The sequence below is a fragment of the Prunus persica genome, chromosome G5 (assembly GCF_000346465.2).
Source record: "Prunus persica cultivar Lovell chromosome G5, Prunus_persica_NCBIv2, whole genome shotgun sequence".
Taxonomy (NCBI): domain Eukaryota; kingdom Viridiplantae; phylum Streptophyta; class Magnoliopsida; order Rosales; family Rosaceae; genus Prunus; species Prunus persica.
In genome coordinates this window covers 16,044,430-16,058,285 of record NC_034013.1, presented here as the reverse complement: position 1 = coordinate 16,058,285, position 13,856 = coordinate 16,044,430, and the positions used below count along the sequence as shown (strand labels likewise).

The following is a 13,856-nucleotide window of genomic DNA, read 5'->3' as shown; positions in this document are numbered from 1 at the left end:
ACTTCACACGAGTTTATATATGGGCAAAATTGAGGGGATTCTTTAGCATAATGAATCATGTTTGTTTACAAGAAGAATTACATAAATAAAATTTGAGTATGAAATTAAATTACTTTGCAAACTATGTAATGCTTTTTTGACAGAAACTAGAATTTAAAATCAAAATGGAGGAGGGGAACCATAATTGAAATCCCCTTGGGTGCTGGATATCTTGATTAGCATAGCTAACACCTCCTTCATGTTTGGTCTTGACTGTGGTGCCTCGGCTGTGCACTTTATGCCAACCTTAAGCAGCTCACACATCTCCTCTGCCCCATCAAGAAGCCCAGACCCCATAAGCATAACTGGTATCACAGATCTATTGAATCCGGGCCGTCCATTTCCCATTACCCTTCTTGCCCATTCTACAAGGCACTCCTCTCCTCCATCCACTGCCCTCCTCCCAGTTGCCAACTCCATTGCCAGCACTCCATAACTGTACACATCCCCTTTTGTTGTGGCTTGCCATGTCTGCCCATATTCTGGTGCAACATAACCAACTGTCCCTGCCACCATTGTGCTCACATGACTATCCCCCGCATCCACTATTCTTGCCAACCCAAAATCTGTAACTCTAGCCTTTCCATCCTTATCCAGCAGCACATTGCTAGCCTTCACGTCTCGGTGCACGATTGCGGGGAAGCACTCGTGGTGTAGAAACACCAAGGCTCGAGCAACATCAACCGCCACATCAACGCGTCTGTGCCATGTTAGTCTTACTCTATCGGACACAAGATCCTCCAAGCTCCCACCTTCCATGTACTCATAGACTAGTATTTTTTCTGATCCATAAAGGCACCAGCCATGAAGAGTTACAAGGTTTGGGTGAGGCCAGCCAAAGCCATTTCCACTAAGAACCTCCATTTCAGCTCTGAATTCTCTTTCACCTTCAAGCCCTTTTCTTTGAAGCTTCTTCACGGCTACTACTCTCCCATCAGGCAATACTCCTTGGTACACTGTCCCAAACCCTCCCTTCCCTAATATCCTCTCTTCAGAAAAATTGCACGTAGCTTTCAAAATGTCAGCATGTGTAAATGCTGTTTTGTCCAAACGAATGACCTTCACGGTATCTGATAGCCATGGTGATGAACCGGTGGAACTTGAGGCCAAGTCATGCCGGTATTTGACGTCCTGCAACAGATATCCTGGTTGCTCTGCAGGGCTCTTCCCAAATAAGCAGACTACAAGTGACAAAACTCCACATATCAAGACAGCAAGTAGTAGAGCCAAGACCACCATATATGCAGCAAACTTTGTAGGCCTTTTAAGGTTCACATTTGATTTCTTTGCTCGTCCATCTGTGGAGTTGTCAATGAACGGTGGAAGTTTCAGGAGGGGGTCACCAAGGTAAGAGTCCTTCTCAAATGTTGCCAATTGCCCACTTGAAGGAATTACACCAGATATGAGTGGATTGTATGAAATGTTGAACTTGCTTAGTTCAGTCAAGCTGTTTAAGCTCACAGGGAAGGTGCCAGAAAAATTGTTGTAGGACATATCAAGATTCTGCATGCACTTAATATTCCCAATTTGCATTGGGATTTGACCTGAAAAATTGTTCATACTGATGTTGAACACTACAAGTGGCAACTGACCAATTTTTGCAGGCAGTTCTCCATTGAATTTATTGAAACCCAAGTTTATCATACTAAAATTTTGCATCTTACCAATATCAGGAGGTAGCTGACCTGAAAGCTGATTCCCACTCAGTTGAAGATAACCAGAGATTTGAAGTGTTCTTACTGCAGAACCAGCAGCACATATGGGAAAGAGGCCATTTCCTTTAAGTAGCCGATCCCATATGCTTCGACAACTCTTCCTAGTGAGGATTGTATACACAAAACTGAATGGAGGGTAATCTGCAGGAATCCATCTCTTCATTGCTAAGCACTCCCCTGATCCAGGTATGATCTGATCATTGTCCAGATTATTTGTTTCAAATGTTGGCTTAACATTTTTCCCAATCTTTGTCAATTCAGATGGGATTGGACCAGAGAGCAGGTTGTTGGCAAGATTAAGCCACAACAAGCTAGTACAATTTCCTAACTCCTGTGGAATTGGACCAGATAGCAAATTGTTTGCAAGCATCAACCACAACAGAGAGCTCAAGTTTCCTAGGGTGCTGGGAATTGCACCAGTTAGGTTGTTGAAGGAAAGGTCCAGTGCTTGGAGGGACGGAATGTTTCCATACTCTGGTGGTATAGTTCCATTGAATTGATTGTAGGCAAGGATCAAGAACTTCAATTTTGGCATTTGAGCAATTTCAACTGGTAAAGGACCTGTAAAGTTGTTGCGGCTGAGGTCTAACCTTGAAATATTAAGAAGCTTGAGAATTCCAGACGAATATATACCGCCGGTGTATGAATTTGAGTGCAATACAAGAAACTTCACCTGTCTGAATCTCCCAAAAATATCTTGTATATCCCCTCCAAAATTGTTCCTACTCAAGTCCAAGAAGGTCAAGTTGTTCAAATCCAAAAGGGTTTCTGGGATCACTCTATAGAAACTGTTGTTGCCCAAGAACAAAGCTTGCAGACTCGAAATCCTTCCAATCTCAGACGGAATTGATCCTGTAAAATTATTTCCCCAGAGATTCAATATGACCAACCTCTGGCATTTTGAAATCTCTGCTGGAACTCCACCAGAAATACCATTTTCTGACAGGTCCAAAACTACCAAGCTACAGTTATTTGTGAAAATGGATGGCAAAATAGTCCCACTAAGATAGTTTTCAGCTACTGAAAATTCCCTAAGCTTGGTGAATCCATTCCATATCTCTCCACTAAAATAGTTTGCGCTCAAATCCAAGTACTGCAATTTCAAGCAGTCATCAAAACTGTGATCAATCCTACCAGTTAAGTTATTTTCTGAAATATTAACAACCACCAGATTATTGCAAATTCCAGGAAAGCTCATCTGCAAATCCCCATTAAACCTATTGACAGCCAAATCAAGAACCTCCAACTGATTCAATCCATTTAAGTTGAGCTCACTGTCAATAATGTTATGCGATAAATTGAGGTATTTGAGGCTGTGGCATTTACTGAGGTCCTCTGGGAGAGCTCCGCTTAGAGTGTTTGTGGAGAGGTCGAGGTGTGAAAGTGCTGTGAGTGCCGAGAAGTTTGGGAAAATCTCACCGGTGATTTCGTTGTTGGAGAGCTCAACGACACTGACTCTCGTGTCATTGTTGCATGTAACTCCATGCCACTTGCAGGGGTTGTTGCTGTGCTGGTTCCATTGTGAGTATTGGCCTTGATTTACTGGGTTATGTTGTTGCAGAAATGCTTTAAGGCTTAGCAGAACTTCTCTGTCTGTGTCTAGAGAATCTCCGGCAACAACAGAAGCTTCTGTCAAAGACAAAAACAACAAATTTGTATTTGTTATTATAAACAGAACAGAATCCTCGAAAAACTAACCTATGATTGCCTGCACATATTTGCAGCTGTAAAGAATCATCATCGGGAAACGATCACATGGGTTTAAATTAAAAACAGAAAACAAAACTGCCCATATAAAAAAAAAATTCTCGAAAATCTCAACATGTACCTGCTGTGATCAAGACAAGGAGGGCTAAGAATATGGAAGACAATATGACCCATGAATTAGTCTCCTTGTTTGAGCAGTGCATGATCTTCTGGCCTCTCGGATTGTTGTTTGCAAAAGCTTTGGTGTTCATCAATTGCTAGAGTCGCATGAACAATTTTCTCATAAAAACAAGAAAAAAAAATTAAAGAATTATAATTTACAGGTTATGAATGTGCGTGTGGAAGTTGAACATGTTGGAATGTCTTTGAAGACAGAGCCTGCATATGTACACGAAACCAGACCTTAGAACAATGACTTTTTCTTCTTTTTTTAAATTATATTTAAGTGATTTAATATAATATTAGAGAATTGATTATTGGTTGAAAATGTTAACGATGTTGGTTAATTGCGTTGATTAGTGAAAGCTCTACTATTACTAATACAAGAATTGCTTGCTGGGAATGAGGTAAGGGGCCGTTGAGCCGCCCATGTTGACCGGTTCACTTAAACCGGCTTGGCATTTGACTCAGGACCCAGGAGAGAGAGAGAGAGAGAGAGAGAGAGAGAGAGAGAGAGAGAGAGAAAAGACACACCGAAAAAAGAGTCCCATGTCCATGTCTTATATGCTTTCACGTTGGTTTGTTTTGGATTCTAGAATTGACATTTTCTTTATTTTATTTTTATTTGTAGTATTTGGAGAAATCATATGCTATAAATAATAATATAAATGAGAAAATAAGGTGATCGTGTTGGTTGTGTTTGCTTTACCAACCCAAGCAAAGTTAGACAAAAGGAATAATAATTTTCATAGTCAAAGGACACCCATGGTTTTGGAATTTGATGCAAAACCTTTGAGAAAATCATAATTACCCTCACTGTAAAATTTTCTCCACATAGAAGTTGAGTTAGACCCGTTTCCTTCATGTTAAAATCCAATTAATAATAGTAATAGTTTGCATGATGATTGTTTTCAAATCTTAGGAAGACAAATCTTGGAATGCAGGGTACAATATCATTAGCATATGGTACAATTTGCGTATGCTAAAGTTGGTGGCTCACCTAACAAAGATTTTTTATTATATTTTATATAAACAATATTCTATTTTAATCTAATATAAACTAAGGAGAGGAGATTCGAACTCGGATATTAAGTGGAGAGCACATCCGCTTTAGTCGATTTAGTTAAGCACATATCTGCTCACCTAACAAAGATTTAAATTCAAAAAAAAGAGACAAACATGAAATAATTATTTATTAATCTGCATGAAAAAATAAGTACACCCTGCATGAATAATTCTTTGGTAATAACTTCTCATTTTGATCTAACACAAGGTGTTCAATTAAATAAAGACTGCAAATGGTGTCCCAAATCATAAAGAGATTTGGGGCTCAAGAGTTCAAAACTTGAAGCCAACCATGATGTGGTCAAAATCAGAATCTTTGGCTGCTTATGATATAGTGACATAATAAATACATATATAATAGCAGAATAAATAACCTTTTGTATATAAGACAATAGCAGAATACTTCCCAACGACTTCTAGATGGGAGGTTATCCACACAAAAAAAAAACTTCTAGATGGGACCTTGACTATCTGAGGAGCACATCTGCTTGTTGGTCTTGTTCAACTGTGCACACGATCTACTATTCTGCAGAAGAATTATTTGTTTCTGGGCAACCAAACGTACCTTCAAGGAAGAGTAATATTTAAGTGAAAAGTCCCAGACAAAGCAGACAGAAAATTTACGAAGAAAATGACATTAAAGACTTGTAAATTGCTTCTGCATGTAAATTTCCTTGGAAATCAAAGTAACCGGTCAAAGAACATGTTTTTCATTTGTTTTCATTTTCATGGTTTTATTTAGTTTCTAAGCCAAGACATGATATGGCTTGTCCTTGAGAGAGGCTTGTGATGAGTTTTCAAAGGTAAGTGGGCCATGCAAATATCATCTGGGTCGGCCAACAGTCGTCATCTTTGATTTGGGTTCACGGCAAAGCTAGGGAAACTATTCCATGTACATGTACTTGGGGGACCTGGGCAGTCACTGTTTGCTTGATTTAATTATATCATAATTCATATTTTAATCAAGTAATTAATAAATTCAAAGTCAAAGTGGAAGACTTTGTTTTGTCAACTATTTATGTTAATCTTTGTTGGGTGAGAATCTGTGGGAGAGAGAGAGCTTTGTTCTTTGTTCTTCTAGTTGGAGTGTTGTGATCACAAACCCACAATCGCAAGCTTTTTTATTTTATTTTATTTTATATAAATACAATGATCCTCTAAGAAGCCTTTATATTCATGTTATTGTACATAAAAGAACCCTTCAAATTCATAAAAATAAAAATAAAAATAAAGAAAATGCCAAGCAGTATAGAGTCAAACTTAAGCATTTCAATATAAATAAATGAAATAAAATAAAGAAATGGGCACCCCCCCAAAAAAAAAAAAACATTTGTTGGACTATAGAGAGAGCTAATTTCTAATTTGCCACTAGATAAATTAATATTAACAAGAAATTAAGCGTGTGACAACAAGATAATGAAATGTTTTGAAGCTAGCACTTATCCTCTAGTAGTGATGAGGTAATCGAATGTGGACATATAGAAACTGAGTTCTTGCCTCTTATATTTATATAAATCATTGAGATGAGTTTAGAGATTTTAATCATATATATATATATATATATTTGGAGTTCCATCTAGTTTATATCTCTCAGCCAAAAATTCTGCAAAATATTTTATAATTGGATTTGAAATTTGATGCATATTGGCCGCCCTTGTGCATTTAAATATTAGCATGCAAAAACAGAGCTTTGGACTGAGGTTAGGAAAGGAAGAGAATCAATGTCAAACTTTTTTTCATGAGTTGCTCAATTATTCAACTAGACAATTTAAAGAAATCTAAACAAAGATAATAACCCAACCCGAGACAAGATCACGGAAACTTTGAAAGGGAATTTATTTTTAGTTAATAAATCTCAGATGTTTGGAGACAAGATCATAGTAACTATACGGCGCACAATTGATGATATTTTCTCTAAATATAAAATCCCTAAAAGAAGACACAAAACATATAATTTACTGAATCATAAAGTTGAAAACTTTGCAAGATCAAGATAAGTTTGAGGTGGCTATTCAATTTCAAAGCCAAAATAGATTAGCTAAACCATATATATATTAAGAACAAAGTAAGCCTAACCCAATTGTAACACCAAAACCGCAACTTCCTCAACTTTTGCCTATCCACTACACTAAAGGTTTGTGTTACAAACTATGTTCAAGATCCGTGAATCATGTGTCTTTAATCAAAATACAACTCAATTAGTGCATTAATTATAAGATTATTAATTGCTAATCTATGGTCAATTATGTACAACAATCCCCACCCCACCCGTGTGCAGAAAGTTGTGATCATTTTGGTCTAAAATATGCACTCATAGTTTCATGTTCAAACTTGTATACTTTAAAGACTGGAGACTGGACCATAATAGTATATGAATAAAGAAATTAAGTTCACAGTTCACACTATGACTATCAACTATGTTCATGCTATAGCTAAAACCCTAAACCCCATGTTCAAAATTCTAATACCAAGGATCTGTTTGAGAGGTTCTTCTAGAAAAAGTGCTTCTAAGTAGAAACATACCCTAAATCCATTTTGGCTTAAATGGCCCTGTACTGCTCTCATCCATATCATAACCTCTTTAACTGCACTGGCAGTGCACAAGAAACTAATTGGATCAAAATTTTGTGCTATGTCTGCTCAATGTGCCATAGTGTGCAAACTGATATGTTACAAACTTTTTCTGCTAGCTACTTTGAATTCGAGGACAACGAAGCCTAATGGAACTTAGTGAATGAGCAGCAGCAGTAATATTGGAGAGTTTCAAGTCATAATTGACTGTAGTTGGTTATTAAGCTTAGGAACCTGAGTTATATTAAGGTGGAAGATTGTTGCTTTGGTGAAGCAGCTGCCTGAGGTTGTTCTGTTTCGGAGAGCATCGAAAGTTACTTGAACAATTAGTTTTGACTAATGTCAGCATCTTCCTTCGAAACATCGTTTGTGCTTGAAGTGTAAAATTGCAACAAAATGCCTATTTGTTAAGTTTAAATGAACCTTCTAGTATAGAAAATGGTCACTTATAAATAATAAAAAAAGAAGATGTACAAGATGAAGACGTGCAACGGCAGCATAAGGAATACATTTACATGGATAAAACGAATAAGCACACTAAGAAATTGGCATTATTGATCCAACGTTCTGATACACTAACCTTAGAAAACAAATGAATTCAACAAGCAGTATTTGCCAGTCACATGAACAATTAGCTGGCCTAAACTTAACCAAGAACAACTAGAATTTCATGTTAAGTATCTTACCCAAAGGCGGACATATTTTTTGTGTTTCTTCGGATGCAGGAGGGCTAAGTTGTTTAGGGGACTCATATGGAGGAGGGCTGAATTGTTTAGGAGTAGATACCTCCGTAAGTGCAGCAAGAGCAGCTCTTCTCTTTTGCTTCACTTGTCGCCAAATCCTTATCTGGTCCTCTAGTCCCGCTTTAGCTTTCTCAGCAAGATCAGCCCTAGTAGCAGCCTGTTCAGCCCGGTTGCGGAATTGCGCTACCTTTTCCATTGCAGCTTCCAACTCCTTCTTCAAACATTCCAACTCAGACTCCTCTTCCATGGTGCTTAAGCTTAACTGACTAAAGCCTTCCTCCAATGGCAAAGGAATTTGATCAGCCTGCTCAGCCTTCTTAATCAAGGACTCGTATTCCTTCAAAGAAATTGTTACTTGGGCCTCATTCTTATCAGTTCTCTCTTCTGCTTCAGGGTTCAGTTCATCGATTCTAGAAACCACAACATCTTCCTGAGAATGTTTCTCAAAATGAGGATCAACAAGGATAGAGTGGTCATGATTTTCTTCCTCTAAACTATCTGCTCCTTGCTTTAACATTCTGTTTTCCTTCTTGGCGGTCTCTGCTTCTATTGCTAGTTGCTGAATTGCTAGGTACAAGCCAGACTTGACATTCTCAGTTCTTGCTTCAGCTGCCTCTGCTGCGGCAACTTTTGACCTCCCTCTGTGAAGCTCAGATTCCAGCATTGCTATCTCGACCTGTGCTTTGTTTTCGCTTTCCTTGATCTCATCAATCTCAGTTTTGGCCTTCTGTAGTTCTTCAGTAAGAATTTCAACATCACTTTTCAAGCTATTGGTTACTTCATTTGCATTAATTAACCCCAATTTTAATTGATTCAGCTCCATTTCTAGTGCCTCAATGAAACCTTCCTGGTCCAAGATCTTTCTTTCCTTAACTTCTAACTCTTCTTCTAGCTGCTTCAAGTCATTCATGCCATCAGAAGCAGCCTTCTCAGAAAAACTAAGTTGTTCATTCACCTGGTTAATCTCCAATTGAAGCATATCAATGAATGAAGACTTGGCAAGGAGCTGATCCTCCAACTCCTCCATCATTCCTATTTGTTTTCTCACATCCTCTAGCTGCTCCTGTGCTTGAAGAGTAGCTTGTGCAGCTAGCTCAATCTCAGCATCTTTCTCAGACAATAAAACCAACTTCTCTTTCTCTGCTTCAATAGCAGCAACCTTTGACATAACCACGGCTTCACTGAGCTCCGAGACATGTTTAAGAAGCTCTTCTGCCCTCTCTTTCTCCATGACGAACGCTGTTTCCATCAGCTCCACTTGTGTTAGAGCCTTGAGCTCCAAATCTCTGGCATCGGCGAGTTCTGTTTCCATGCTAAGTAGCTCTGCTTGTGTGGCCTTCAACTCACTAAAAACATGCATAAGCTGCTCCCTTACCTTGAGAGTGTCTGAGAGCTGATCAGACATCTCCCTCACCTTGGACTCAAGTTGGTGCACCTGAGTTCTAGCCTCTTTGCTTTCTTCTATGTATCTATCTCTCTCAACCTCAATGTTTTGAAGCAGGATGGAAAGTTCATCTGCTGTGTACTGGTGGTGTTGCAGCTTAAGAAGAACTTGCATGTAGGCGGCATCCTTTGCTTCCAGTTGTACCTTGTAATTAGCCAAATCCTTCAAAACACCTTCAAGCTCTCTCTCTTTCTCACTCTCCTCCTGCAAAAGAACGTTGGAGGATCAACAAAATTAGTCAATATACAATCACTATTTGTAGGATTTGCAAGATTTTAGGATTTCCATATGGTAGGTGCATAATGCATACCAAAACAGCCTATCAAGAAAACAATTACATACAATTCATTACAAGATTTATGTGTTGAGCAATACAGTTTTTGTAGATTAGACACAATGCATAAATATATCACCTTCAAATATGCATTTCAAAGAACTACTAACAATTTGAGACTTGCGTAAAATTCAAACTGGAAACCCTAGAAATTACAAAATAATGATCAAATCTCATACATCACATCTCTAAAATTCACAGCATAGTTGCATAAACCAAAAACAAAGCTATGAGTTAGGCTAGAAAAACCATATGCATATATCACAATTCAAACTTAAAAGAAAGAATCTTCTAATCTTGAAACTACAAGTTAATGGCAGGTACACATATAAGGTCAGGTCTTACATCGGTGCCGGTAGAACGGGTTTTCCGGTGATCAGTCTTCTCTTCAAACAAAGACAAAGCAGCCTGGACTGATTCAATTGGTTTGGTATCAATCTCTCCCATACTTCCCAATCAATTGAATATCCTGGAAACAAAAATGACACAATTACAATTTATGTTAGTATTTTAAAAAAAAAACTATACCTCAAAATCCATTAATGGGAAGCTGAAGAATGGTACCTGAAATTGAGTGAGTGAAAGGGGAGAAAGGAAGCAGAGGAAAACTTATCTGAAACAAGCAAGAATTCTGGAGATACATAACAAAATGAATCATGGTTTTATGTGGTTTTGGAGGATGCTACAAAGTTCCAGTCTGTGTTCCGCCTGTGCCTTGGATTGATCACCAAAATCAAAAGCCTTGGTTTCTAGTGCTTGGAACTGTTTAATTTCCTTCAAAACTCAAAGGATAAAGGATATAGAAGAACATAGATGACTAAGCAAGCAATTGTCCCAAGTCCAGTTGTTGAAGATGGTATATACCTTAAAAATTTCTAACTAAACATCTTTAATTCGACCGTAAGTGTAACATATGTTCATCAGCGTCACATTCTCGTATGTTTGATTTAATAGAAAGAGCCGATCGAAAGGGACTTTTCACTTGAGAACGAAAATGCCAACTGGATGACATGTGATTTTGTCTCATGGCCTCATAAGCACATTTAGCCTCGTACACCATTATTGAACCATGAAATGGAGAATGGTTAAAATGTTTCGTCCCCATTTCCCTTAACTTGCAATATAATTAACACTTATTATCAGCTTGAGTGAATTGGAAGCATAGTTAACTTAAAATGTATCTAAAATATTTATTGTCGTTTAGGTTTGACAACCCGACGGCACGAACAAAAACTTTATCAAATACCAGAAATTCATTACTTCAGAAGTAACCATTTAAATTTGACATGTTTCCTTTTCTTCTGATGTAAACTTCAATCTCTAAATTTGAAATTTATATTTTTGATAGAGCTTAAACCTATCCATTTGGTTATAAATAAATAAAAAAGAGTAAATCTTATCAAAATTTGAAAATAAAGTTCATCACATCAGTTTCCTAAATTCATGATCTGATTTTGACTTTGTAATGAATCGATCCGTATTGTTAGAGTTTGTTCTTCCAAAATGTATCAAAAAAAACAATTTTTTTTTTCAGTTTTATTACTTTTAAACATAAGAGTAAAAACCAGCTTCTTAATTTTAGTTTTCAACACCGGAAATGAATTTTTTAATATTTATTAATCGACTTTTTGTTATTTATTTTTGTGATGTAGCAGCATCATGTGAGTTGGCTGATTGGTAGTTGCCACTCATATTTCATATGGCTATGATATGACTCATCATCTCTACTCTGTTTTTCTCTCACAAGCACACTGCACACTACACACAGACGGAGAGAGATTAACTGAGGCATTCTTCTTCTTCATCTTCCAATCTGGTTGAGTCCTAAGAGAGACCTTGAGAGAGGACTGAGGAACTGAGAAAGCCAAAAGAAAGGAGGAGAAATGGAGAAAGCTCTGACGAAAGTTGGGAGCTTTTGGATTTCCAAGAAGGCCAAGGAAGAGATCTCCAACATCACTGAAGATCTCTCTGTATATTTAAACTCTCTTCCCTACCCTTTTCTTTTGGTTTTTCAATCTCTTTTCTTTCTTCCTCTCTTGCATTCTTCTTGATGATCTTGAATGTATTGCCTTCTTGGCCCTTGTTCTTTCTCTTTCTGTAATCTTGACATAATGCTGCTTAATGGGGAAGACCCATTTGATCATTTTACAAAGAGCCAAGGAAAAAAGATAATCAATTGGTGGGTTTGTATGGAGACCCGTAGAGATTTTAAGATATTGTCTTCCTTAGAATTCTGTTTCACTGAGATCTTTTTTTGTTGTTAAATCTAGATTGTGTTTCGATTTGCTGATAATAACAATACAAGTTTTGTGTTCCCTGACACTATACATGTGAATGATAATTTCAGTCACTCTCAAACACTGTTGAGGAGAAGGCGAAATGGATATTCAACAAGCTGAAAGGTATGGAGCTTTTTCTTAACCTCAATGCACTCATTTTAGTTTGACTAAATACAAGAACATGAGCATGGTGCTATCTGTTGTTGTTTGACATATCATTCCTTCTGAGTTTACTGATAAAAATTTTAATTCACAAGTATTGATGTTCCTCTTTAGTCTTGTACATCTTTTCATTTGGAAACCTTTTATAACTTTTTTGGGGTAGACAATAATACTAGACATTGGTTTAGAATTTAGAACTGGGAACATTGTTGCAAGGTAGAACAGAGGAAAACAGTGTAATTGGAAGTAGCCATTTGAAAAGCAAGTTCCTTTTGTCATCTTCTTGGCCTTGTTTTTCTAGACAAGTCTCTGCATTTGCCAAATTTTTGCAGTTGCACTTGATTTCATGATTCAGAGCTACTTTAAAGGTACTTCATTTAATTTAAGGTAGGAATACACAGCTCCTTTTGGGCAGGGTCAAATCCACAAACAAGTAAATTAGAACCAAATAGAAGCATAGCATATAAGAATATGCATGTATGGTAGAGCGTCACCAGGCCATGATGTGGCCTAAGAAACCTCTCACTAGTTATGGAGTATCCTTCATTTATGAGTTGGTTTAGATATGTAAAAGAAATATTTGGATTTCTCAACACTTGTGACAGAAACTGAGTTACCCTAGATTACTGACCAATTCGCAGGCGCTTCAGATACTTCCCACTGCCTACTTAATAGCAGGATGAAGATAATAATACATCATTATCTGTGTGTTCTGTATGCAATTATTTTGGTATCACTTGGAAATTCACTTGATGTATCAGAATTAGCATGGCTTCTGGTTGTTTCATCTGCTTCACAATAATAAACATGCTTTCTTCTTAGAGCGAACTCAAAATTGCACATCACTTAAGTGATCCTGGCTCTACGTAGTTGGTGACCGCTGCCTCTACAGACAACATACCTCTTTTTTTCTACTAAAATGGCAAAGTTTGTGGGGATGTTTAAGGTACATGTAGTTTCAAAATAAATGAAGCTGACCCTTCTGCTCTTCTTTTATAGGCAAGCCACAAAAACCCTTGCCTGATCTTCTCCGAGAGTACTACCTTCCTCCGGGCCTGTTTCCCCAGAACATAACATGTTATGAATTTGATGAATCAAAGGGCAAGCTCATTGTCTACTTGCCCTCTCCTTGTGAGGTGAGTTTCAAGGACTCATCTGTTGTGAGGTACAACATTCGCGTCAAAGGAACATTGTCAAGGGGAAAGCTTAGTGGAATAGAAGGAATGAAGACAAAGGTTCTGGTTTGGGTTAAAGTCACAAGTGTTAGCGTCGAGGGCTATAAGTCTGACAAAGTGTGGTTCACCACCGGAGTGAAGAAATCAAGGCCCAAAGATGCCTATGAAATGCCTCGAGATGCCATTAAAGTTGAAGACTTTTAAGGATGAGTGACATTTTTCATTTTTACAGTCATTCTTTTTTTGAAAAAGAAAAAATGTTAAGCAAAACAGGAATTGTGTACATCATTGTTCCCTTTTTGGCTATTCCATATGAAAAATTTATGCCACTTATTGGCAGATTGTTCATGATTATTATGAATCAGTTGACCAGCCTCATTTGATCTTAAATGTTGCTTGATCAACACCAATTGCATGTTGTTCTATTTTCTTTTGAAATTTAACAAAAAATTGCGAAATTATA

At 37.5% G+C, this 13,856-nt stretch overlaps 3 protein-coding genes across 4 annotated transcripts; 1 reads left to right on the top strand and 2 right to left on the bottom strand.

Moving 5' to 3' along the window:
- On the bottom strand, positions 21–3,860 carry LOC18777096 (probable LRR receptor-like serine/threonine-protein kinase At1g74360). Its single transcript, XM_020564633.1, has 2 exons — positions 3,583–3,860; positions 21–3,383 (listed from the first exon to the last, which is right to left on the bottom strand). Exons 1-2 carry the CDS (start codon positions 3,710–3,712, stop codon positions 160–162), a joined length of 3,354 nt encoding a protein of 1,117 aa, XP_020420222.1. The 5' UTR covers positions 3,713–3,860; the 3' UTR covers positions 21–159.
- On the bottom strand, positions 7,687–10,682 carry LOC18776525 (protein WEAK CHLOROPLAST MOVEMENT UNDER BLUE LIGHT 1). 2 transcript variants are annotated; one of them, XM_020564632.1, is made up of 3 exons: positions 10,342–10,682; positions 10,123–10,246; positions 7,687–9,647 (listed from the first exon to the last, which is right to left on the bottom strand). In XM_020564632.1, the coding sequence occupies exons 2-3, from the start codon at positions 10,222–10,224 to the stop codon at positions 7,917–7,919; spliced, it is 1,833 nt and encodes a 610-aa protein (XP_020420221.1). In that variant the 5' UTR covers positions 10,225–10,246; positions 10,342–10,682; the 3' UTR covers positions 7,687–7,916. The 2 variants fall into 2 exon arrangements, with proteins under 2 accessions (XP_020420221.1, XP_007210275.1); XM_007210213.2 differs by having other exon boundaries at positions 10,123–10,682.
- Positions 11,480–13,783, top strand: LOC18776516 (uncharacterized protein At5g01610). Its single transcript, XM_007209622.2, has 3 exons — positions 11,480–11,747; positions 12,125–12,179; positions 13,218–13,783. The coding sequence occupies exons 1-3, from the start codon at positions 11,661–11,663 to the stop codon at positions 13,595–13,597; spliced, it is 522 nt and encodes a 173-aa protein (XP_007209684.1). The 5' UTR covers positions 11,480–11,660; the 3' UTR covers positions 13,598–13,783.

Bases quoted from the DNA above. Each gene is read 5' to 3' on its own strand.
- LOC18777096 (XM_020564633.1), bottom strand. From the start codon at position 3,712: ATGAACACCAAAGCTTTTGCAAACAACAATCCGAGAGGCCAGAAGATC. The intron at 3,384-3,582 runs GTACATGTTGAG...TGTCTTTGACAG, and splicing joins CCTTGTCTTGATCACAGCAG to AAGCTTCTGTTGTTGCCGGA.
- LOC18776525 (XM_007210213.2), bottom strand. From the start codon at position 10,224: ATGGGAGAGATTGATACCAAACCAATTGAATCAGTCCAGGCTGCTTTG. The intron at 9,648-10,122 runs GTAAGACCTGAC...GTTCTTTTGCAG, and splicing joins CCCGTTCTACCGGCACCGAT to GAGGAGAGTGAGAAAGAGAG.
- LOC18776516 (XM_007209622.2), top strand. From the start codon at position 11,661: ATGGAGAAAGCTCTGACGAAAGTTGGGAGCTTTTGGATTTCCAAGAAG. The intron at 11,748-12,124 runs GTATATTTAAAC...TGATAATTTCAG, and splicing joins ACATCACTGAAGATCTCTCT to TCACTCTCAAACACTGTTGA. The intron at 12,180-13,217 runs GTATGGAGCTTT...CTTCTTTTATAG, and splicing joins GATATTCAACAAGCTGAAAG to GCAAGCCACAAAAACCCTTG.